A 26843-nucleotide genomic window follows, 5' to 3' on the forward strand; every position below is an offset into this window, starting at 1 on the left:
CCGATTATACCCCTGTGGTACAATGAGCAAGAAACTCTTTCATACCAGTAAAGGCCACCCTAAGGAAACTCAACCTTAAATACATGCTGCTATATCCAGCGAGACTCAAAGTGCTCCACAACGGGAAAGCAATCTTTCTGGAAACACCGGCGGCAGCAAATCTTTGGCTTGAACACAACAACCTGGCTGAAGATGCGGAAGGAACGACGAGAAGCAATAAACACCAGGGCAAGGACATTGACCACACGAGAAGCTGAATGACACATTTACTATGGTTACAATCTCGGAATGCACCACATCGCCACACTAGGAAGGCGACGCAAATGGGCAGGAGCTCGAAGGCCCACGTGCAACACTACCAATGACCCACCCCAACCAAAACGGTGCAGGTAAAATACCTACACACCACCCGAGCCGGAAGACCTGGATAGGACTGGAAGGCCCGGGAGCCCCCGAGCGTCGTGAGTTGGTATCGACTGCTAGGGGCAGTTTTTTGTTGTTCTTTTTCATTGATCCATTCCACGGGATGGAAGTTGTTCAAGTTGGGAAATCTCCGAATGCAATACCACATCTGGCGGGACGGGGGTCTGACCCGAGCGCCGAGATGGGCTGGACCTTGCAAAACAGTGCCGAACTGGCAGCACTGGACGTTGCCATCCGCACTTCCGTTGGAAGGAGGGGTTCCCTAAGCTTTTTACGAAACCAAGATGGCTACACACATTAGATTATTGACTTGGAATGTAAGGGGCCTAGGCACCTAACTCCGCAGGAACAGGATCAAATCTTACCTACACAGAAAGAGAGTGGACATAGCTCTCCTACAAGAGACTCACTGCACCGTTGAAACCGACGAGAGACTCAGAGAACACTGAGGGGGACAAGGCTATGGAGCCCCCTACTCCAGATTCGCCAGAGAAGTGTTCATCTGGTTCAACCCCCAGGTACCGTTTCTCCTACGTAAGATGGTGAAGGACCCTGAAGGTAGATATTTGATCATATGGGGAACGTTAGAACAAAGAGAAATATGTATAGTAAACTCATACTTCCCCAACAACAATATCCCAGCCCATTTAAGGGTACTCAGCACCCAGATGTCACAATATCGGGACAGTTTCTTCTTATGGGGAGGTGACTTCAACTGTGTCCACAATCCTGATTTAGACAGGTCTTATCCACCGGTAAGCGGCTTTCCCGCCGCCACCTCATCCCTGAATGTCATGATCGATGATCTAGATCTGATTGATGCTTGGCGGGACCTTCACCCGGGCGAAAGGACATACTCATACTACTCTTCCCCACACAAACTTCACACGAGGTTGGATTATTTTTTCATAAGCAGAGAACACATGCCTCAGATAGGTAGTACGCAATACTTGGGGAGGACCATCTCTGACCACTCCCCACTCCTGTTAGACTGGCAACACAACAGTCCTAGACCGCCCATCCCTATGTGGAGAATGTCTGTCGAGGCCCTGAAAGATCCGACCTTCAGGGAGGAGCTCCAAGAATCCATAGAGAATTATGTGGCAGAAAACACAGGCAGTGTAGACCACATAAGTACGCTATGGGATGCTCTAAAGGTGGTGATACGGGGAGAGGCAATTGCAAAAGCAGGGGGCATCAGGAGAACACTTCGGGAGGAATTGGATCAGAAAGAGTTGGAAGTCCAGCGCCTAGAGTCCACCCCTATTGACACACTGGGGAGGGAGGAGGAACTAAGTTCTCTCAGAGAGGATTGCTCTAAAGCATGGGACAGACTGGCCAAGTTCGATTTTAGCGTTAGAACTAACAGAGCACATGCAGAGGCTGATAGGCCGGGTCGGCTACTAGCATGGCTCTGTAAAAAAGAACACCCTAGGCATGCAACTACAGCACTACTGGACGAACAAGGCACGGAACATAGAACCCAACAGAGCATAAATGACACTTTTCAGCGCTTTTATGCACAACTATACTCCCACACACACAAGGTCCCTCAAGATCAGATACTAGATACCCTGGAAGAAATCGGCCTGCCCAAATTGTTGCCAACACAGTCCGAAGCCCTAGACTCCGACATCACACCGGAAGACATTACAGAGGCTATCAGGTCCCTCGCTACTTGTAAGGCCCCAGGGTGTGACGGGCTCCCCCCAGAATTCTACAAGGCATATGAACCCGCCCTGACGCCCTTACTGCACCAGGTCTTCTCAGAGACATTTGAATCTGGTATCCTAACTGACAGTATGAGGGAAACCTTAGTGGTCCCGATGCAAAAACCCAATAAACCCTCCGATAAATGCGACTCCTATCGCCCGCTTGCCATGCTTAACTATGATGTTAAAATATTGACGAAGATACTGGCAAAGCGACTATCTAGAGTGATAGGTGACATAGTGCATGAAGACCAGAATGGTTTTGTACCTGGGCGTAACACGTCCTTAAACTTACGCAGGCTTCAGCACATTATAGCTGAGACCAATACAAGCGAAAAACAACTCGCATTACTATCCCTGGATGCAGTTAAAGCATTCGATTCCATTTATTGGGAGTGGCTGGTGGCGGTTTTGGAGGGTTTTGGAGTTGGCCAACGATTTATCAGATGGGTATTTATCCTGTACAATGAACCTAGGGCCAGGCTGAAATCTGGGAAGTATGTGTCAGACGCATGGGATATCCGCAGGGGCACCAGGCAGGGCTGCCCACTTTCCCCCATGCTCTACATCCTGGGTCTAGAACCCATTGCAATCTTCCTCAGGCAGCAATTTTTCGATGCAGGAATTAGGCTGGGCGGGACAGATCACATTGTCTCACTATATGCGGACGATGTACTGATATACGTTAACAACCCACATCTCAATGTCCCAACACTATTGGAGGTCCTTGATAACTATGCCAGAGTCTCGGGCATACAATTTAGCAAAACGAAATCCTGCATGTTCCCGTTAGCAGCCTTGAAACATAAAACCACAGAAGAGCTCCCCTCAGTGGGCATAAAGTGGGAGACCGAATCTTTCCGTTACCTTGGGATCCAGATAATGCACACCCCAGAACAAATGCACATACAAAACACGAAAGCTGCGATACCCAAACTGCGCAAGTCCATAAGTTTCTGGTCTAAGCTTCCACTATCCATGCTGGGCAGGGCCTCAATAACCAAGATGATCATTCTACCCAGATTCCTGTACGGGTTCCAGAATGTGCACTCTTACATCACCAAACCCTTTTTCCAGCTTTTGGACACAATCATTAAGGAGTTCCTATGGGGGAAAGGCAGACATCGGGTGGTGTCATGGTGCCTACCCCCGGAGCGCCAGGCCAGGCCCAGCAGCCCTGGGAGCAGGCATCATGCCCCCGGGTAAAAGCCCAGCGGCCCCTTATAGGGGCTCTTTGGACTCTGTCCTGGCCCTGTTGGCGCCAGGCTCATGCTGGACATCAGTCCTGGTGCCATAGGTGCCAGGCTCATAAAGGAAGGTGTTTTGTGCACTTACCTGATGCAGACCATGCTGCAAGATTCAGGCCTCCCTGAGACCTGAAAGGGACTATTTTTTCATTGGGACTATTTTGCCACTCGGGCGTGGCCAGGGAAGGATACTTACCTGGAACTACTTTGGGGGCTATTTAAGCCACGCCCAGACAGTAGCTCACGCTTCGCGTTGTTCAGCATCCAAGCAGCTGAACGCTCACCGTGTCTGCTCCTGCATCTGGTCTCCAGCCACGCCCGCCTCGATCGTGGAACACCTGTAAGGAAAGAAGAGAAGAGAAAGGTGAAAACCAAGAATTTTATCAAACTTCTTACCTGCATCCGGAACCTTCACGCCAGCGTTCCTGTTCCTGAGAAAAGACTCATTTAAAAGCACCGCGTTGCTCGCTGAGCGTCGCGTTTCACTCACCTGTCCTCGGGAGTTCTTCTGGCTCCACCGCGACTGTCTGCACCGGTCGCCACATCTCTGCGCCTAGGGGAGAGAAGAAGAGACAAAAGGTGAGCAGAAGGAACATATGAGGAAAGCCTAATTTTCCGCCATAACACTTACCGGTCTTCTGTTGGTGGACCATTCCTCATTTCGGGTCGGCGCTGCTTCGTTGGCAGGTACTGCACCCCGGCCCCTATGGGGAAAGGACAAAAGATATTACTGGAGGAATATAAAGACATTAAGAGGGATCGCCTCCATCGCTAACTCACCTGAGTTTACCATCGGCAATTCAATCCCTCAACGCATCGCCTTCATTCTGCACCTGAAATAAAGGACAGATCACAGGTTAGGAAGGCAACAGAAAAGGAGGCTCAACACTTGAACTTTTGTAATCTTCATACTTACGGCGTTCCGCTCGGAAAAGTCAAGTGGATTTTGCCAGCGCTATTCTGAAAACCAGTGAAGTAACTGGACTAACATGCGCCCCTGCACCAGAAGCAGGATGGAGAGTTCATCCTTTCAAACCATAAGGTGAGCTTCAACCAGGGATTTCGGAGGAAGTTAGAGAAGAACGAAGGGGGGAAGGGGGGAGCAAGCACACTATTCTGCAGACTGTTAATCCCCTTTCTCATCTGCAGAAGGATATTCCTACGGGCCAGACAAGCAAGATTTGAGGGTCCTGTTCAATCGGTGTTCCGAGTTCTGCGCATCACGCTCGAAGAGGCCACAGCAACCCAGACTAGACCAGCGCCTCCGTGGGAGTCAGTTGAGCGTTACAGGTGGCACTATCTACCTTAGTATTACCACACAGACAAGGAGGGATCCAATTACCGAGCCTTGAGAAGTACTACCTTGCAGCCCAGTTAAGTCACGTAACCAAATGGTTAGCGGATGGGACTACTTCAGAGACCCCCCTGCTACAGGCCATGATCTTCCCAATCCGTCTGAAGGAACTGATTTGGGCCCCTCAAACTTTGCTACACGATCAGCCTTTTCTGGCAACCCTGGGTAGGAAAATATGGCATCGTACTGAGACGACACTACACTGGAAGCAACCATACTTCCAAGAAGTACCAATACTTTCTGGACTCGACAAATCTGTCACCACCCTCCACACCATTAGGCTCTGGGAGGACAAAGGTGTATACACTTGGGGTGATCTGTACACTGAAGGCATATTCAGGGACTTCACTGAGTTGCAAGAGGTAGAGGGCGTTCACGCTGGCCAATTCCTGTGGTACCAAAAGATTTGCAAGATAGCACGCACAAAATGGGACACCTGGCCAGAGGAGCCTGAGGCAACCCCCTTTTTGACACTACTATACAGCCTGAGTGAGGGGGGAAAGGCAATATCTCAAATCTACAGTCTTCTCGCTGACATCCCCAATCCCTGCAGTGGTACACTAAAGACCCGCTGGGAGTCAGACATGGGACAAGAGCTGTCCGATGTGGAATGGAGTAGAGCGCTGTCCTTCCCGAAAGAGGTCTCTAGAAACCAGAGATTTTGGCTCATCCAATTAAATGTACTTTATCGCACATACTTAACCCCGAGCAGGATTGCAAAGTTCAATAAAACCGCCCAGACACAGTGCACCTGGTGTGGGACAGAGGGAGCGGACCTAATCCACATGCTATGGAACTGCACCAAAGCACGTAGCCTCTGGTCAATGGTGAAAAGAACCTGTGAAGAGGCGGAAGTCACTAGGTATAAATGGACCCCAGCCGAATGCCTCCTAGGCTGCTACCCCAGATTGGCCAAACTCAAATATATGGTTAAGCTGATGGACTTGCTATGCATAACAGCCAAGAGGACTATCGCCATGGCATGGAAACGGCTGGCAGGGCCGAACCACAGAGCACGGCGCAAAGAATTCAAAAGATGGGCGACCGCCGAAACAAGAGCTTGGGAGGACAGCGTGGCTAGATACACGGACGAGTCGAGTATGGCCCTGGCCGCATGGAAAGACACCATGTCCAGACTGTTTCATTCCTCCGATAAGCCCCCCTGAACAATCCACCAGCCCTATCACATGACCTAAATGGTCGACCAAGACACTCGAAATCAGACCCCTTCAGCATTGACATTCTCGGAAAAGCCCATACCCATGACCGTGGCCCCCCAGCCACTCCCCCCGGCTTGCGACCCAATCGCTCATCACTTGCCCCCAGACCGGAGATAGTTAATGTTTGATGTTCTTGTTATGTAAATGTTATTGTTTATTTGCAAAGACAGAATTTTAGTGACCAAGTCGGTCAATCTGACTGTTGTTTGTAATTATAAATGCCAATAAACAAATTTCAAAATAAAATGATAATTGTGAAACAAAAGGCTGCTTAAAATAATGTGCATTTCCTGCGTTAATATTCAAGATAACAAACGACTCCAAAAGAGGGATAATTTAGTTCAATCTGGGATTAAATGGTAATTTACTTTGTAGAACGACTCCAAGGGATATATTATCCATGCAGGGTACTGAAGCTGTTCAGATTGATATCTACATGCACATAGCAGCTGAACATGCGTCTAGGTGACTCAATCAGATTCCACAATTCATGAGGAAAAGCACACTCACCCGTGTGAAAATGTGAGCTGTGCGTAGCTGTCAGGAAAGTCCCAACCAAGGTAGTCAATGTTAGAAAAGAGGCTTAGAAAGTCCCAAAGTGCAAGGTATCTAGACCTAGACAAAACACACAAATGCCACAATAGGAACAGATTAATACTGAAAATGGCCGTGCATTTCAGAGAATATATGGAAAGGAACATATGTTACGAGAATACGTACCACACAGCATAAATAAGTGCCGTATGGCGAGCTTCTAGCTCATTCAGTAAATGGTAGCTAAGCCGACCAAGCAATGGAGGGCGATACTCATGTGTATCCTCATCCACATAGCCTAATTGGGAAACACATATATGAGGTATTAGGGATGCGATATGCTAAATATAGTCGAGATGCTGCTACCTAACCTACGGTAGACAATATGTACCCAGTAGTAAATATACCTCTTGTATCCTGATGTAAAGGCACACTCAAATCATGAGCATGGATGTCAGGAAAGTGCACAATATTAAATGCACTTGCGTGAAGGAGCCCGGTTGTCAGGCGCGCGGGATGCTGTCAGTGGAAAAAGTCGGCATTTGGCCAAGAAAACTGTCCGATCAGGGCTCCCTCTACCTAGAAGAGGACATATGGCTCAGTTCAGCTCACATTATCTAGACACATATATTAGAAGAACAGTAGCCGCACAATGCGGTCGTGAGTTTAAACAGGAATCTCGTATTAATGTACCTCATGGCAACAGTTCAGGTAGTAAATCAAGACGCTAAAGGAGCTGCTCATACGTCCATGGTCACAGTAACCATGGAAAATGTAAAGCAGCATACTTCTATGCTGAATGGGTGAGTATCTAACAACATTAATGACAGACTAAGCTCAAGGAATCAGCAAATCGCGGTGGCCATCTTGGGAATGTAGGATGACTAACAGTAAATATGCTCCAATATACAGGAAGTATTCAGAATACTTTGAAAACAACCGATGTTGGGCACAGAATATATAAGACGCATGTTAAGTTTCATGCGCATATATATACACATTTTAAAATAGTATCTAAGCAGGATACGCAATTCACAGAATGAAAGCATAAATTAAAGATAAATCATAAGTAAACATAAAGGTGGTATACACCGGAGTAAAATCGCATTCAACAGAGTTTTAAATTTAATCATTTCCATAATTTCTCCCATTTTCCTGCTGATTCTGAACATAAATGCTAAACAATGGACCTGTTAAACCACGGTTGGTACTTATAATGTGACATATTAAGTTACAGCGATGTATCTCGTACCTATATCCATTCTTTCATTTGCAAAGCAAAACCACACAGGACATTTTTCGACATCTGATCAATATTGACATATGTATAGCATTATAGGTACATACCTCAGCATGATCATATTCAAAAGGTTAACAGTATTCTCATTTAGGAAGAAGATCAAAAGTAAAATCAGGGTAAAGTCCATATATTGGTTCAAGGGAGGTGTAGCCAAATTTAGATAAAACAACTCAAAGAGTCATTAAGTCCTCTAGGTTGCAAGGTGTCAAGTTGATCAATCCAGAATTTATCTCTCTATGTTGGAGGAGAGAGAGATAGTCTCCACCCCGTTGGGGCCTTTTCACCACTTCAATCACTTGGAACTTGATTTGCGCTATGGTGTGATTATTTTTCTACAAAGTGGCAGGCTATTGGTGATCTCATATTTTTGCATCTGATGGTAGACTTATGTTCCGTCCACCTGTCTTTGACGGCCCTAGTGGTTGGCATTTAATACAGTATATTACCCCTGCTGACAGGCAGGCGGAGAAATCTTGTATCTTGATCTTCTTCCCAGTGCGTGGGTGGGAGATGGTGTCACCCTTTATCACATTATTACAATGTTTACAGTTAAGGCATGGAAAGGTGCCTTTCTTCTTTCTTTTCAGTAGTAGTTGTTTGGTCTTATTCGGCCTCTCTGTTCTAACTAATCTATCCTTTAAGTTCCTACCCCTTTTAAAGGCCATCATTGGTACTTTGGGAAATAATTCCAATAAGGTAGGGTCATTATGCAAGATGTTCCAATTCCTCTTTATTGCTCTGCTAATTTCAAAACTCTGACATGAGAACTTCGAGATATAGAGTAGAGGTATAGATTTGTTTTTTACTTTAGATGACAGCAGTTGTTCCCTGCTGAGTGGAATTGTCCTTTCTACTGCTGTGTCCAATACTTCTACTTGGTATCCCCTTTCCTCAAATCTGTCAATAGGTTTAGAACATTCAGAGTCAAGACTTTCTGGATCTGAGATAATCCTTTTCAAGCAGAGCATTTGGCTATAGGGAAGACTACTTATCATTGGTTTAAGATGGAAACTTGTGTAATGCAACAGATTATTCGCATAAGTAGGTTTATGGTATATACCAATGCTGAGTAGTCTGCCCTATAGCCAAATGCTCCACTTGAAAAATATGAGATCACCAGTAGCCCGCCACTTTGTAGAAAATAATCACACCATAGCGCAAATGTAGGGGGTAATTCATAGAATTTAGCGCAGTCTGCGGCAGCCGTGTGCGGCAAAACCCATTTGGACGCACAGCGTATTCATGTATACTAACATCCATAACCAGCCGTGGTGCAAAGTGGCGGAGCGACCCTGCAGCAGCGCAAGTTACGCCCCCAAACCCGCCCTGTGCACCAAAAACATCGCACAAATCCCGTACATGGCGCAAAGGCCAGTGGACCAGCATACAGCCCCCCAACCACAAAAATGTGCTAAAATGCCACACAGCCCTCATGCGTGGAAAACTCCCTGCACGCCCCACGGATTATGCGTACCCCACTCGCGCCAGCAAAATCACGTGGAAAACTCCCAGCGCACCCCTCTGATTATGCGTACCCCGCTCGCGCCAGTGAAATCGCATGGAAAACACCCCGCGCACCCCTCGGAATATGCCTATCCCGCACGCGCCAGCGCAATCGCGTGGAAAACTCCCTGAGCACCCCTCGGAATACGCATACCCCGCTCGCGCCAGTGACATTGTGTGGAAAAAGTCCCCCCTGTGGTGTGGGCTGCCTGTGGGGCATGGACTGGGGTGGATGGTAAGTCTGCGGGCCATTGGGAGGGTGGATGGGCTGCCTGCAGGGCATGCCCAGGGGTGGATGGGCTGCCCAGGGCCATGGGGAGGGTGGATGGGCTGCCTGCGTGGCATGCCCAGGGGTGATGGGCTGCCTGCGGGGCATGCCCAGGGATGATGGGCAGCCTGCGGGCCATGGGGAGGGTGGATGGGCTGCCTGCGGGCCATGGGGAGGGTGGATGGGCAGCCTGCGGGTTATGTCCCGGGGTGATGGGCTGCCTGCGGGCCATGGGGAGGGTGGATGGGCAGCCTGCGGGCCATGTCCAGGGGTGATGGGCTGCCTGTGGGCCATGGGGAGGGTGGATGGGCAGCCTCCGGATCATGCACAGGGGTGATGGGCTGCCTACGGGCCATGGGGAGGGTGTATGGTCTGCTTGCGTGTATTCTGGGGTTGCACGGGGAGTTTTACACGTGATTGCGCTGGCGCGAGTGGGGTACACGTATTCCGAGGGGTGCGCAGGGAGTTTTCCACGCGATTGCGCTGGCGCGAGCGGGGCACGCATATTCCGAGGGGTGTGAGGGGAGTTTTCCATGCAATTGGCCTGGCGCGAGCGGAGTACGCGTATTCTGAGAGGTGCGCAGGGAGTTTTCCACGCGATTGGCCTGGCACGAGCAGTGTACGCGTATTCTGAGGTGTGCATGGGGAGTTTTCCACACGATCGGCCTGGCGCGAGCGGGGTACGCGTATTCCGTGGGGTGCGCAGAGAGTTTTCCACGCGATCAGCCTGGCGCGAGCGGGTTACGCATATTCCGGGGGTGCTTGTGGAGTTTTACATGCGATCAGCCTGGCGCGAGCGGAGTACGCGTATTTCGTGGGTGCGTGTTGAGTTTTACATGCAATTACGTGGGCGCGAGCGGGGTATGCGTATTCCGAGGGGTGCATGGGGAGTTTTCCATGCGATTGCGCTGGCGAGCGCGGGGTACGCATATTCCGAGAGGTGCGCGGGGAGTTTTCCACGTGATTGGCCTGACGCGAGCGGTGTATGCATATTCCGAGCGGTGCATGGGGAGTTTTCCACGCGATTGGCCTGGCGCGAGCGGGGTATGCGTATTCCGAGGGGTGCGCAGGGAGTTTTCCACGCGATTGGACTGGCACGAGGGTGGTACGCATATTCCAGGGGTGCACGTGGAGTTTTACACACGATCGGCCTGGCGCGAGCGGGGTACGCGTATTCCGGGTGTGCACGTGGAGTTTTACATGCGATTACACAGGCGCGAGCGGGTTACGCGTATTCCGATAGGTGCGCAGGGAGTTTCCCATGCGATTGGCCTGGCGCGAGCAGCGTACACGTATTCCATGGGGTGAGCGGGGAGTTTTCCACCGATTGGCCTGGTGCAAGCGGGGTACGCGGATTCCGATGGGTGCGCAGGGAGTTTTCCACGTGTTCGGCCTGGCGCGAGCGGGGTACGCGTATTCCGGGGGTGTGCGTGGAGTTTTACACGCGATCGGCCTGGCGCGGGCGGGGTACGCGTATACCAGGGTGCGCATACAGTGTGGGCCCTCCCTGGTGTGTCTCTCCCCATGCCCCGCAGGCAGCCCACACCACAGGGAAGCACCCTACACCCCTGGGCATGCCCTGCAGACAGCCCATCCACCCTCCCCATGGCCTGCAGGCAGCCCATCACCCCTGGGCAGGCCCTGCAGGCAGCCCATCACCCCAGATCCTGCCCCACAGGCAGCCCACATGGCACCATGCACTTGGGAGCCCTGACACATGTCCCCCCCACCCCACCCAAATAGAAGGCAACCTGTCAGCAGGCCCTGACTCATGTCCCCCACCCCACCCCCAGTGACGGGCACCTGCCAGCAGGCCCTGACTCATGTCCCCCCATCCAACACGGCATCACAATCCAGACCCATGGCCCTTCTGACAACCCAAATTCCAGCCCACGCCACCCCAGTCCTAACACCCAACCAAGCATTCCATCCACTCCACATTGAATTCCCCATGTCATGATAGAAAACAAATAACCAGCATGCCCATGAATACATGTCCCTCAAACCCACACAATGGTGACACATGACTGAGTAAAACCACATTGTGACATGCACAAAACTAATGAGAGAAGACCACACAAGTAAAGTATGGAAAAAAACTGTATCAAATCATAAACTAAATTAATAAAACAAAAGCACACAATAAGAAAAAAAAGTCCGGAACTCCAAAAATGATTTAAAAAAATTAATGCTGTAACCAATAAAATCCAAAGTAAAATGGCTCCAATGGGTCCGTCCCTCAAACAAAATTCAAAGTAAAATAAAAAGCAAAGTATTCCACCATGGGTCAAAAAAAAAATATCCAGGTCCATAACTATTTACAAATGAACATCCAAGGATCCATGAGCCCAACAATCCAAAGGAAACCTAACCTAAATCCTACCTAATAAATAGCTATATACAAAAAGGCGGGGCATACACCAGGCGCCCCAAAAAAGAAAAAAAGGAAACCTACACATAAATAACTATTTACAAAGGCGGCGGGTTAGTCCGACGGCTCACTCATTGATGTCCCGGCCCAGGGCATCATCGAACTCCTCTTCAACATCCCGTGCCTCTTCCCTGGCCCCGAGGTATCGCAGGGATGCAGCCATGGCCACCTCTAACTCCCTGCGAGTTGCCTCGAGGCACTCAGCCCGCCTCAACGCCCAGCGCATGGAGTTCTCTGCCCTGACCATTGTGAGCCGTGTCTCCTCCGCCTGCCGCCGCTCCGCATCTATCTGCTGGCCCAACCGCTGCTACACGGAAGACACTCCCAATCTTGGGTCCTCCTGCCCGCCGGCTGATGCCTGCCCCTGGGATGTTAAAGGCCCCGAGCCATGATCACTCCCACACTGAGCCTGCTGCTGCCTCCAATGCAACTGCCTCTGGCACCACAACGGCCTCCAAGCTGATGGAATCCTCTGGTGCCGCCGTGCACGTGCCCTGCTTGATGATGCCGGCATGTCCTCCATCTGTTGGGGTCCAGTTGGTGGGGTGGCCACCCCTGCTGGACCTCCAACTCCCGACTCTGGCAGGGATGTGTCCTCTACCAGCCTGTCCGCTGACTCAGGAGCAGCTCCACAGGGGGGGCCCAGGTGATACTTGGGCAGGAAGATGGCACAGAGGACGAATGGCGCATAGGGGGTTCAGTTGAAGGGGGCGCAAGACAATCCAGCACACATAGAAACTGAGTGCCGACGACCTGTCCTAGTAGGTAGACGCGGCCAATGAGGTATTCGAAATGACATGCATTGTCCAGACGAGAACCCTGCACGCCGTCCCGAATACCACGTTGGCGCAATGCCACCCCAGCCAGGCAGGCTCAATCCGGTCACAGATTGCAACGTCCTCAGGGAGAGGAAGGCCAGTTGTTGTATGCGCATCCCCTCCCTGAAAACGGGTCTGGACGGAGGAATCCTTGCTGGTGCCGGATGATGCAGTCACAGGATTGGGGACAGGATTACACACAGACACCTCCGCGGCGGCCTGTGCTGCCTCCTGTCCCTGCCCCTGGACTGCACCACTAGTACCAGTGGAATCCCCCCTCCATGCCCCGTGCGTGGGCCTTCCACGGCCTCCTCCTCAACCAAACCCCCCACCAACCTGGATGACTCCGTGCCATCTTCCTCCATAGACCCCTGTGGGGGCTCAGCTGCCCCTACTGCTGCCGAGGAGTCCACCTCCAAACTCAGCCTCTTGGACCTTCCCTCGGCAGCTGCGGCCGTGGACGCGCCACCAGACTCCTCACTCCTTGAAGAGATGACTACCTGGGAGGGGAGCTGGGCCTTGCATCTCCGGCTGGTGCTGGGATCCCTGCTGCTGTGCTCCACAGCACCGTCTCCGCCCTCTTCATCAGTTGACACTGCAGACAGGGAGAGACAGAAAACAGTTATATCAGGGCACTGTACAATGGTCTGATACACACATGACAGTTGTACATGAGTGGTAGTGTCAAATTTTACAGATGGCATCCCACTCCCCAACACACATATCATTTGAACCCACACACATGCGCAAATTAACAGGAATGTTGCACCAGGCAGCAGCATCCATACACACATAACAACATGAACATCCGAAGGTTAGCCTGACGTCACAAGCAACATGGGGAGTGCTGAACACATGCACACACGCCACCAGACAGACATGCATCTGTACATCTCCACCACCTGTCACAGTGCAGTCATCGGCAACTATGTCGCATCTGCCAATCAGCTTCCTACATGTATGTGTCACATGCATCCATGGCGTATCACAGTCGCACACATGTCAAACACACACACACGCACATGTACACTGTGCACGTGCATGAAGGTGGAACCAGCATCCATGTGTCACACCCCAACCATGGCATAGTACATACACAGAAATGCTAACATGTGTGCGTCTCCACATGCACGTGTGCATCATGCTTTGGAACACATACACCATTGATGTGCATCCCACATGACTGGACTCACATGTGGCAGGCTCATGTCCCTGCACATACACATCCATACATGGGCCTTTCCAGACATATGTCCAAGCTGCAGACTCCTGGCACACCTCAATTTGCACTGCGTCCAAACAATACGCATGGACACTTACCGCTCGACTCCAGATGGGTCTGCCTCTCAAGGATCTGGAGGTGAAGCGCTGGGCGTATGCGTTCCAGGACCCTCACGTGGTCGTTGGTATGGCGGACCCGGCACCCCTCTGCATCCGCTGCGTCCAAGAGGTGCCGGGCCTTCCGGAGGGTCCTGGACCTGAATTCCTCCCAGCGCTTATGAACGTGTGGTAGGTCGTGGGTTGCCACCCCCCTCCGTGTTGATGGCAACCACGATGTCCATCCTTGTCGGCGCGTGTTCTTCCGAAGAGGGCATCATAATGCACCAGGACTTGCTCCACCAGGATGCCAACCTCTCCTGCTGTGAAGCTGGCAGCGCTCTGCCTCTCTGGCTGGGGTTGCCAGTGGTCTCTGATGGTGTTTCCCCCAACATGGCAACCCCCGAGGCAGGTGTGCGTGGGCAACTGGGTCCTGGTGCTGGGCTGTGGAGCGATGGAACTGCAGTCGGGAGTCTTATGTTCCAGCAGGGGTGGTCACAGCAACTGGACCCCTGCAGATGGCTGACGTGCAGGCACCAAATAGCAGGGCACGTGGCCAGCAGGCAGGCAGCAGCAGATGGCTGGTGGGAATTGGCTCGAGGCTCTGGGGGTCAGGAAAATGGTCTTCTGGGCAGGAACGTGGTCTTACGTGTGTTGTCGCGTGGCCAGCTTGATACGGAGTGATTTTGCACGTGAAAAAAAGCACGTCAGCGTGTAATTCGAGGAAAGGCCCTTAGCGCGTAAGCGGGTATGTGACGTGACGCGCACAGACGTTTCCCTCAGCACGGGTTAAAGGTCCCACATGTGTTTCCATCGCTCTGTACGTGCTTTTTGTGGAGAGCAGTGTGTGTGTTTTCCAGACGTTGGGGTTCACACGCGATTACTTCACAGCGGCTACAGTGCATACTTCTTCTTTTGGCAGGGGTGTTGCCTACGCGTTCTTCTTCTACACGCAAGGCAGACGGTGAGTCGCACACGCTAGTTTTCCTACTGCGGGTGTCCCTGTTTGTCGTGTACCCCTTTTTTTCGGTCATACTAGCCCCCGTGTTGATCACGTACGCATTTTTTGTGTTCCTGGCTCCCACAGCATACTGCATGTGTTTTTTTACACGCGCTTGGGCTACAGGGGGTCGTGTATCTCTTTTTCTTGCTTTTTTGGGATGCCTGAGCGTTGCGTGACCCATCATTTTTCCTAAGGGGCCACAGGCAGCCTTGCAGGAGCACAGAGGTGCCGTTTGCATCACGTACCTTGCCCCCCTCACCCAAGTTGCCCAGGACAATTGTTGTGTGCACTTCCCATTGGTACTAGTACATCTGTGCCATGGTTGGGAGGCCACAAACAGTGAGGGGCGCCTCAGTTGGGCGGCCTCCATTTGCACTTTCCCTTCCCTAAGCGCTGCGCTTGTGCGTGTGGTTGGGGATGTGGGGGCACCATGTCCACCGGTATGCCCCGCCGTGTTGCAACATTGTGCAGGACACATGCTGCCACAATGATCCTGCACCCTACTGGATAGAGTTGCTGCCAGAGCAGTCAAGGGAGCAGAAGCGTGTCTTGAGCACTCCAAATGTGCGCTCCACTATGGGCCAGGTTGCAATATGGGCTGTGTTGTATCTTACCTGGGGTGGGGTGGTTCTGTATTGGCATCATCATGTGGGTGCTCAGAGGGTAGGCACTGTCCCCTGGGGAGGTGATAATGGTTGTCATTAGTTTGGTTTGTATATTTGTCTGTGTGTGACATGCATGCATGTGCACAGGCATTTGTACTCACCAATGAGCCATGTGTCGCCATGCTTCACAGCTTCCAGGTCCCGGCTCAGGGCGGACATTCTGTATATTAAACTGTCATGGGTGGACAGAGGATAGTTAGCATAGACATAAGTGATGATCCCCTGTGCATCGCATACAACCTGCACATTGATGGAAGGCCAGTGCCTGCGGTTGCGGTGGATATTCTCTGTGGCCCTAGGTGGAAGTAGGGCCACATGGGTGCAATCTAGGGCACCGAGCACTTTGGGTAATTGTGCCACCCTGTAAAAGTCCTGGACCATGGCCTGCCTTTCTGAGGGTGTTCTGGGCATGTATATGTGCCTGCGGACTGAGGGTCACGCAGTCATGATTTCCAACACCTAGTGTAGGCAGCGTGACTGCGTGGGCTGTGAGACCCCCCCCCCCCACTATGGCAGTGGTCTGCTGAAATGACCGAATGGCCAAGAAATGCAGTACATTGAGCACCCTTTCCAAGGGGCTCAGTGCTTGGGAGCACAAGGTGGGGATGTGAGGTCATCCTCCCACTCCTGGACCAGGTCTAGGATGATATGAGGTGGAACCTAATACCTGCCATAGACCTGGTAATCAGGCATCCCAAAAAGGCTGGTCCTGTGCAAAAAAATGTGGTGCCTGGCTATTCTCCTCCTCCTCCGGTGTCCCATTATCAGTGCTGCGAGAAATGGGACATTCACCGTAGCTGTATATACGTGTTTGTTGTTTGCGTGCACTTTTATACTGCGCGGGGACGCTTCCGCCTGCATTCATGTGGCGAACGTGTTTAGGCCTGTGCGTGTCTTTTGGCGTGCGCAGGTTTCCCCGATTCGATTCCATGAATACGTGATGTTCGTGAGCGTGTGGGCGTTCCGTTTATTTTTTAGCAGTACTTCCCCAGTTATGCCCTCATTTTCACGCATTGTTCCCCATTCTGCATGTTCCGCCCCGTGTTCCACCCCCTTTTTGGTGTGTGCGCTACACGTGCGCTTTCGCTGTGTGTGTCGCGTTCGGGATGTCGCAGTGACATGTGCGCCACGCGTGAATTTAGCGCACATCCCGGGAAAAACACACGCAGGGCCTTCCATGAATCGCAAGCGTGCGCGTGTGCTTGCTTTTTCAGAGACTGTCGCTCTCACGTAGAGAAAAATTCTGAATTGATCAACTTGACACCTTACAACCTAGAGGACTTAATGATGAGTTTTCTTTGAGTTGTTTTATCTAAATTTCAAGGGAGGCTACACCTCCCTTGAACCAATATAAGGACTTTTACCCTGATTTTACTTTTGATCTTGTTCCTAAATGGGAATACTGTTAACATTTTGAATATGATCATGCTGAGGTATGTACCTATAATGCTATACATATGTCAATATTGATCAGATTTCAAAAAATGTCCTGTGTGGTTTCGCTTTGCAAATGAAAGAATGGATATAGGTAGGAGATACATCGCTGTAACTTAATATGTGGTTTAACAGGCCCATTGTTTAGCATTTATGTTCAGAATCAGCAGGAAAATGGGAGAAATTATGGAAATGATTCCATTTAAAACTCTGTGAAATGCGATTTTACACCAGGTCTAGGATGATATGAGGTGGAACCTAATACCTGCCATAGACCTGGTAATCAGGCATCCCAAAAAGGCTCGTCCTGGGCAAAAAAATGTGGCGCCTGGCTATTCTCCTCCTGCGGTGTCCCATTATCAGTGCTGCGAGAAATGGGACATTCACCGTAGCTGTATATACGTGTTTGTTGTTTGCGTGCACTTTTATACTGCGCGGGGACGCTTCCGCCTGCATTCGTGTGGCAAACGTGTTTAGGCCTGTGCGTGTCTTTTGGCGTGCGCAGGTTTCCCCGATTCGATTCCATGAATACGTCTTGTTCGCGAGCGTGTGGGCGTTCCGTGTATTTTTTAGCAGTACTTCCCCAGTTATGCCCTCATTTTCACGCGTTGTCCCCATTCTGCGTGTTCCGCCCCGTGTTCCACCCCCTTTTTGGTGTGTGCGCTACACGTGCGCTTTCGCTGTGTGTGTCGCGTTCGGGATGTCGCAGTGACATGTGCGCCACGTGTGAATTTAGCGCACATCCCGGGAAAAACACACGCAGGGCCTTCCATGAATCGCAAGCGTGCGCCTGCGCTTACTTTTTCAGAGACTATCGCTCTCACGTAGAGAAAAATTCTGAATTGATCAACTTGACACCTTACAACCTAGAGGACTTAATGATGAGTTTTCTTTGAGTTGTTTTATCTAAATTTCAAGGGAGGCTACACCTCCCTTGAACCAATATAAGGACTTTTACCCTGATTTTACTTTTGATCTTGTTCCTAAATGGGAATACTGTTAACATTTTGAATATGATCATGCTGAGGTATGTACCTATAAATCTATACATATGTCAATATTGATCAGATTTCGAAAAATGTCCTGTGTGGTTTTGCTTTGCAAATGAAATAATGGATATAGGTAGGAGATACATCGCTGTAACTTAATATGTGGTTTAACAGGTCCATTGTTTAGCATTTATGTTCAGAATCAGCAGGAAAATGGGAGAAATTATGGAAATGATTTAATTTAAAACTCTGTGAAATGCGATTTTACTCCAGTGATGAGTAACAACTTCCTTCTCTGCATACACCTCTCAAACTCCAAACCAAACACAACCACAAACCTCCAGCACAGCAAACCGCACGAACTTCACTACACTGCAACAACAAAACAAAAACACACATAGACTCGCACATCAGCACACGATGACTACCGGCCGCATACACCCCAGGCCCAGCCGACGGAACCACCGGGCTGAGGCTGCCAACAGCACATCACTGCAATCTTGCACTTTTCCAGCCTCCACCCACTAACCCACCCCTCCCTCCCTCTTTCAGAGCCGCCAGAGCGCCAGGGGACCACTCCGGTGGTGATAGTGCGCGGTACAAATGACCTTTAACATTAACATTAACAGTGTATACCACCTTTATGTTTACTCATAATTTATCTTTCATTTATGCTTTCATTCTGTGAATTGCGTATCCTGCTTAGATACTATTTTAAAATGTGTATATATATGCACATGACACTTACCATGCATCTTATATATTCTGTGCCCAACATCGGTTGTTTTCAAAGTATTCTCAATACTTCCTGTATATTGGAGCATAGTTACTGTTAGTCATCCTACATTCCCAAGATGGCCGCCACGATTTGCCGATTCCTTGAGCTTAGTCCATCATTAATGTTGTTAGATACTCACCCATTCAGCATAGAAGTACGCTGCTTTACGGCTTCTATGGTTACTGTGACCATGGACGCGTGAGCAGCTCCTTTAGCGTCTTGATTCACTACCTAAACTGTTGCCATGAGGTACATTAATACGAGATTCCTGTTTAAACTCACGACCGCATTGTGCGGCTACTGTTCTTCTAATATATGTGTCTAGATAATGTACGCTGAACTGAGCCATATGTCCTCTTCTAGGTAGACGGAACCCTGATTGCACGGTTTTCTTGGCCAAATGCCGACTTTCTCCACTGAAAGCATCCCACGCGCCTGACAACCAGGCTCCTTCATGCAAGTGCATTTAATATTGAGCACATCCATGCTCATGATTTGAGTGTGCCTTTACATCGGGATACAAAAGGTATATTTACTACTGGATACATATTGTCTATTGTAGGTTAGGTAGCAGCATCTCGATTATATTTAGCATATCGCATCCCTAATACTTCGCATATGTGTTTCTCAATTAGGCTATGTGAATGAGGATACACATGAGTATCGCCCTCCATTACGTGGTTGGCTTAGCTACCATTTACTGAATGAGCTAGAAGCTCGTCATACGGCACTTATTTATGCTGTGGGCTGCGTATTCTCGTAACATATGTTCTTTTCCATATATTCTCTGAAATGCACGGCCATTTTCAGTATTAATCTGTTCCCATTGTGGCATTTGTGTGTTTTGTCTAGGTATAGATACCTCGCACTTTGGGACTTTCTATGCCTCTTTTCGAACATTGACCACCTTGGTTGGCTCACATTTTCACACGGGTGAGTGTGCTTTTCCTCATGAATTGTGGACTCTGATCGAGTCACCTAGACGCATGTTCAGCTGCTATGTGCATGTAGATATAAATCTGAACAGCTTCCCCGCATGGATAATACATCCCTTTGAGTCGTTCCACAAAGTAAATTCACATTTAATGGGTTTAGATCACAGATTGAACTAAATTATCCCTCTTTTGGAGTCGTTTGTTATCTTGAATATTCACGCAGGAAATGCACATTATTTTAAGCAGCCTATGTTTCACAATTATCATAGTTATTGACCAAATGAAAGTGTACTGAGATTGAACCAAATCACCCGGATTAGATTCATTGGCGTATCTGAACTTTTTCATTGGTTATTTACACTATAGTAAAAGCTTGGTTTTTCACAATTACCTTGGTTGATGATCTAATCAAAAGTACTGCTTTCTCTTTTCTCTCCTTTGTTTTTATTTTTTATTATTTTTCCTTCTATTACGTGTGTAAACCTTCTCAACTACCAGCAAATGCATCTCAGGCTTCTGATGAAGAGGTTGATTTCTCGAAACGCGTAAAGCCGATAATTTTGTTCATAACAAATATGTGTTTTGCCCATCTCGCTACTTGAATGTTATATACAATTAAAAATTTGACTGTGTGCTTTTACAAATTCGGTGTAGAAGTTATATCTCTATTAACAATAGAATACCTGGAGTGTTTTCTATTACTTAACTTCTTCTTATTACCACCCTTTTGGTGGATATTAGATAGTGTGCATGGGACGGGAGGGATCCAGACTAGGTTCTTTTTTTCTCTTTACTGGGTGGTGTGGCACCCAGGATGGCATTGGTATTGGGTACTAACACAGTCCATGGTAGTGAGCATTGCATCAGGGATGGAATAAGTGCTGGTGGAGGTGAGATGGCATAGGGTATGCCACAGCTTGCTTCGGTGAGCAAAGATCCCAGGTGTGACCTTGGGAATGAGGTGGCAGGATCTGGGGTGGGGAGCTAGCTTGGCAGCTGTTGTGCACCGGTGGGACTGCACACTGTGCAGGGGTGCCAGTCCATTCTAGTGTAGGCAAAAAAGGAGATGGCGGTGGAAGAGTGACGTCGAAGGAGGCAGGAGGAGGTATTGTAACCGTGCTTTGCAGCGCCTCGTGTGAGAGAATTGCTGACCCATGATTCTGGGCTGTAAGAGAAGTCAATGGGCGCATTTAGTACATTCAAATGATTAGACCTGTAGAGCGCTACAGCACGTACTGCAGTAACATTGCAATCAGGAGATTTCGGGCCGTGAGGGGGCAGCAAAGGTCTTCTTTTTCCTCTTTTGCCTACCATTACATAGACATTGCTTCTTATAGAATCATATTCCCCTTTACCTCAAAACCATTGTATCTTTGCCAACTTGTGTCATTCCTGCCTTTCCATCTCCCTTCCTTTTGCTCTCCTTAATTTTTCTCCACATGCTACTTACTGTCTGGGTACCCTCGCGAGGGCACCGTGAGTCCAACGTAGTGTGATGCTGTATAAATGCTTTATAACATAATATATGCAAGGTGCACTTTATAATTTCTGTTCAATATTAAAAAGATTTCTAATACAATTCTCCCAACATGAATAAAAATGTCCCTTCGCAGCAAGTTCATTGGTAACATTAACAGATAATGTTATACTTAACCTTTCAATGCTGAATCAGGAAGGGATTACTCAGATAACATTCAGCTAAACAAAAAAAGCCAATAAACTCCATGCCATGACTAAAGAAAGCTATCAAGTTCTCAATATAATAGGTAATAACAATCATTAATGTATGTAACTCAAATCAGGCATACATAGGTAAAGCAAAACAACCATTGGCAAACATAACGATTTTGGATTTTGTGTAGGCATGGGACAGGAATTTGCCATGCACTGTCATAATGGTACTACCTGGCCCTAAAATGGCATCAGCTGAAAAGATGTGAGAGTACCTGGCATGCGATATCAGGGCCTGGCAAAAGCCTATCTAATACCAATACACAAGCCAAACCTGTTTGCGTTGTCAATGCTTGTTTTTAACAGCCCTGAGTGCAAGCAACAGATGTTAGGGCACACATATTGCTTATTCATCAAGTGGCAGAATGCACATGTGATTAAGACTTTTTTTTACAATAGTAGCACATTTGCCACGGCAATTAATCCACTACATCTCAGCAGACTACTTAGCAAGAATGCGGTCAAGCTCAATAGAGCACAAAGGTTGATATTACTTTTTGATAGAGTTTGCTAAAAGAGATCCCAGGGGTGTGTGTTTTGGGAAGGGAAGACAGGTAGCACCTTGGAGTATCCAGAGGGATTAACATTGCTATGGGCAGTCAATGGATGGGAACATAGGCTGTGTGTCCGTCCTCACATTGCATCATTCGCCTCTCTGTACTCCAATGTAACGGTTTAAGCTAATAGGTGGTGCGAACGCACCACCTAAAAGCCAGAACTACAAAGAAGAGTAAATCAAACACTGGTCTGTCAAGCCTCAGGCATCGTTGACACTTTCCAATAGATTTCCAGCGAAGGCAACCAATTGCAACAAAGTCGCACAAGCAATGTTCACCTCCCAGCAAATCACAAGAGGGATAATAATGATACATCACTACCACTTGCCATACCAGTAGTGTATGCTTTACAGCAGGAGTCTGCAACCTGTAGCTATCTGGATGTGTTGGCCTATGACTCCCATGATTAACTGTGCTGGCTAGGGCTTTTGGGAGTTGTAGTTCAACATATCCGGAGGGCTGATGGTTGTAAAACCTTGCTCAACAGGGTGTTGCTGAAACTAAAGTAGCACCTACAAGCCAATACCTAAAGACATCACATTCAACTTGAAGAAAGAAAATTACATTTGATAAAACACAATTACATTTTTAGTTTTGGCTATTAGGTGGCGCTAAAAGTGCTACCTTTGAGCCGAAACTATTGTCATTAAAAGAAGAGCTTTAACATAAGAGCTTCAAATATAAGCTTTGCATGAGGGTCTCTAGTGCCTTTCGATGCAGATGACATATGAGGATGGATTTGCGTTGTTTGGCTATGTGTCCCACCCATTTACTGCCCATCTCTAAATCAAATCTATATGATTTTCCTCCCATTCCCACCCATCTCCACCTTAAACCACACCCCTTTTGCACTATTTACCTGCATTTGTATTGTGTGCTGAATTTGTCAGCCATTTTTACTTCCAAAATGGCGGCTGCCATGTGTTAATGTTAATTAAAAAAGTTATTTGACTTGATTGATGCTTTACAAAATATTTACTGCAGCTTTTAAGTTATGTTACATGTTACATATTTTAATGTATTTTGTACTAAAAATAGAAAAGTTACTCTTATAGTTATGTTTTGTAAAACAATGCCTCTCAAAATGTCCATGTACTTGATTGTGGGTGTGGGTGTCTAGTGTTTTCTGCTGTAAGTAGTACCTGATTTGACTCAGGGGGCAACGTGCTCGCCTTGGAAGCAAGACGACTTGGAGCAACACAGGTTCGATCCCCGGGTCCGCGCTTAGAAATCTCTGGGTATTAAGCACGTTATAAATAGCCAATCATATCATATATCATATGCTGTATGTTAGTGATGTCAGTAGGATGCGATTGGTTCTGCAGTATATGATTTTTTTGGGCAAGTTAGCCATTTCTTATTCAGCTTCAATGCCTCCCCCACAAACAAATGTGAATGGGGGCTCCCACTCTGTTTTTGGTCTGCGGTTCAGACCTCCTCCTCACTTCGATCCTCGCAAGGGAATCAAACACCCCAGGCAGTCCACTCACCACGTGGGGTCCTTCGCCGGAGAGGCCCTCTATGCAACACTCCTCATCCGGGTGCACAGTGGGAGTCTCAGAGCTCACCGCACCCCATCACCAGCCAGGCCGCCAGGTCTGATGATCTCTCTTCCTCAAGGGAGGCGCTGGGACACCATAACCAGGGGATGTTCCTTCCTTTGCTACCAGTTCCTGGGGCCTCGGTGAGGAGCAGTCACCCCACTTCACAATGCTGCACATGAGCGAATGCCTCCAGGCGGGTTTAGGGAGTTTGGATCCCCCTCAATGCCTCGCTGCTTGTTCTACACCCGGCTGCAGATTGCTGCACTTCATCAGTAGAGATTGCGAGTTCAGAGGCATGCCGATTCAGGAAGCCTAGCTGTCCCCTTCTTCCTGGAGACACACCTCTTCTTTTCCGTGGTCTGCTCCCAGTGAGTGCCACCACCAGAGCCCCATTGGGTTGCGTGGGGTATGTACCCCCTACCACACCTTACTCCACTCTGTCGGGGGACACATCCCTCAGTTTTTGTGACCCTGGTTGCATTCTGTCATGTGATCAGCAAAAAAAGTCAATGGGCCTCCTTCTGGCTGTGCCGGTCCGGTAACAACGGTGCCGGTAAGGCTACCGGCACCGTTGTTACCGGAGCGGCACTGTACGACTCAGCGGGCGGGTACCATCCCGCATGCCAGGGTCAGACATGGTTGGCAGAATGGCACCCACCCGCAGAGTTACACGGAAGCACTGGTACCGTTATTAACAGTGCCGGTGCTTCCATGGTCCCCATTTCCATAGGACTCAAATGGGAATGGGGATTTACACTTTACCGGTGCCTGACTTCCCAGAACGCTGGGTTGTAATCCCCCGGTGTTACCGGCAAGCGAGGCATCAGTAAATATTGCACCGGCAGGGTTACCGCTGGACTTGTAATGAGGCACAATGAATTACTTCGCAGTATATATTGTGCGTGGGTGAAATTCAACATTTCTGTTGGAAATCATTCTTCCCTGGGCAGCAGGCCCTGCTGCCACTCTGAGCCCCAAGAGAAGGGCACATAACACCCCATTGTTCTGCTTACCCAAAAGCACATTGTTCCGGGGTGAATGGAGCCTGGGACCAAGAATGGCAGCACTGGAGCCCCAGCCATGGCAAGGGGCTGTGCTGAGATCACACCCAAAGCACAGGGCTGTGCAGAGATCACACTTGGAGGTGGGACGCAGGGCTGAGATTTCACCCACAGTCAGCAGGTTGACAGTGCTGGAATATTACCCACAGCTGGAGGAAGTGCTGAGATCTCACTTGGACCTGGAACTGCGACGCAGGGCTAGGATTTCACCCACAGCATGATAACATTGCTCAGATCTCACCCACTGAGGGGGTCGGTGTTGAGATCCCATGCAGGGCATACCTGAGCGGGGATCAGACACAATCAGTATGACTGCCGCCCCCTGGCATAGACCGTGCTCACATGGCATGGGCCTGCTGGCCGTCGCAGGGATCCTTAAGTGCTGGTACAGGGACGGGTAGTTTCTGACATAGGAAGGGTTTATAGTCTGACACTGGGTATTCCTGTAATCTGTCCTGCCTAAGGGAAAAGCTGTACCTAGCCCCCTTTTCTTTCAGCAAACGCCTTCGCCACTGTCTACTAGCCCTACTCCCCGCCTCCTGCCTAACATCCAACACTGTCTCCAAACCCCTCCCTCTGTGCACTAGACCACGCACTCGCCCTACTAGTTCGCCTGCCCCACTTGCATATCTACTAGTTCGCCCCCTCCCTCTTATCTGTTGTTTCCCTGCTCCCCCTGCCCCTCTTGCCTTAATCTGTCAGGAGAAGTCGAAGGTGCTTTTCTGTGCATTCAGCAGTGGAGAGACCCCGCCTCCCAGCCAGTCCCTGTGGAGGTGTGTCGCCCAGCTACTTAACTGGAGGTGTAGGTTACTACCACTCACCTCCATAATGTGGGAGAGGGGAAACGAAGAGGCCAGAGGCTGTTGGCATTTTATAGGGATATTGAAAGCACACAGAGGGCATTCTATATTTTCACCTGATTTTCTGTTCGCTGCTTTTTGATTTTGCTGAAAGTCCATAGTTTCCTCCCTCCTCCAGGAGGTTTGTGTTTTGCTGGAGCTGTTCTATGGTGGGTGCCAGCAAAAGCAGGTAATTCGCATAGCAGGAACCCCTTCAGACTTTTACATATGATGGTAACAGGTTCAAAATGGTGCGATTACCTGGCCATCTAATAGAAGTGCCTGGCAAATGCCCAATACCTATACAGAAGCCAAATTTGTTGGCTTTGCCAATGCTTGTTATAGTTTCTCTCTTGAGGAGCATTTCACTTTTATTGGATCGCATGCCCTTTTTTAAAGTGATACTTTACTGGAATTGTATATACCAACTGTGTATTGCTTTGCTGTCGTTTTTGTGTCCTTCTAAAGTTTATATTGTGCTATTTAGAAGTGCATTTGATCATTTTTCTTACGCCTTGCAGGAATTCAATCTGGGTGAATGGTCTCTCCTCGCTGCATGCCTTTCCATGATGTTTTTTTAAAGAAAATATTACTGACAGATGTGTCATAACTGCTCAGGTGACCTTTGCCCTTTTCTCCCTGCTCCAGATCTTGCCCCGGGAGGTTCGGACGACTGGGCGTATGACTTTGGTATCAAGTACTCCTTCACTATAGAACTTCGGGACAAGGGCACCTATGGATTCTTGCTTCCTCCACAGCTCATTAAACCAACCTGCAGTGAAGGGCTCACTGGCGTCAAAATAATTGCTTCTCATATCGCCAAACAGCTGTAAGGCACAGCACATTTCAGGAGGAATCCAGGGCGCTAAAATGCGCGATTACAGATGTGGTAACCAACACATAATAAAGTTGCCAACAATGACTACAAATTGAGTCCCTGTGTATGTGTGGATTGACTAGGCATGATAACGAGTAAAATGGAGGTGGGAGCTTAGCAAGTATCACCATTCAATTCACTATCCTCTTCACATTAACTTACTTTTTTTAGTTGTTTATTGTGTTTCTAAACGTTTCACATATGCAACTATAAACATGTAACACACATACGAAGTTTCAGCTTAGTCATATTTACAATGCATCTGTGTTTCCTATCATCAAAAACATCCGAATCCATTATAAT

At 48.9% G+C, this 26843-nt stretch overlaps 1 protein-coding gene across 1 annotated transcript in view; it reads left to right on the top strand.

The window, feature by feature from the left end:
- The window catches only part of CPB2 (carboxypeptidase B2), a 298149-nt gene extending 271557 nt beyond the window's left edge, over positions 1-26592 (top strand). The window contains exon 11 of the mRNA XM_069640447.1: positions 26312-26592. Within this exon, the coding sequence (XP_069496548.1) occupies positions 26312-26496 (185 nt within the window). The 3' untranslated portion in view covers positions 26497-26592. The remainder of the gene's footprint in view (positions 1-26311) is intronic.
- Positions 26593-26843: the final 251 nt, after the last annotated feature.

This window comes from Ambystoma mexicanum, chromosome 7q (assembly GCF_040938575.1).
Source record: "Ambystoma mexicanum isolate Mex_15411 chromosome 7q, UKY_AmexF1_1, whole genome shotgun sequence".
NCBI lineage: Eukaryota > Metazoa > Chordata > Amphibia > Caudata > Ambystomatidae > Ambystoma > Ambystoma mexicanum.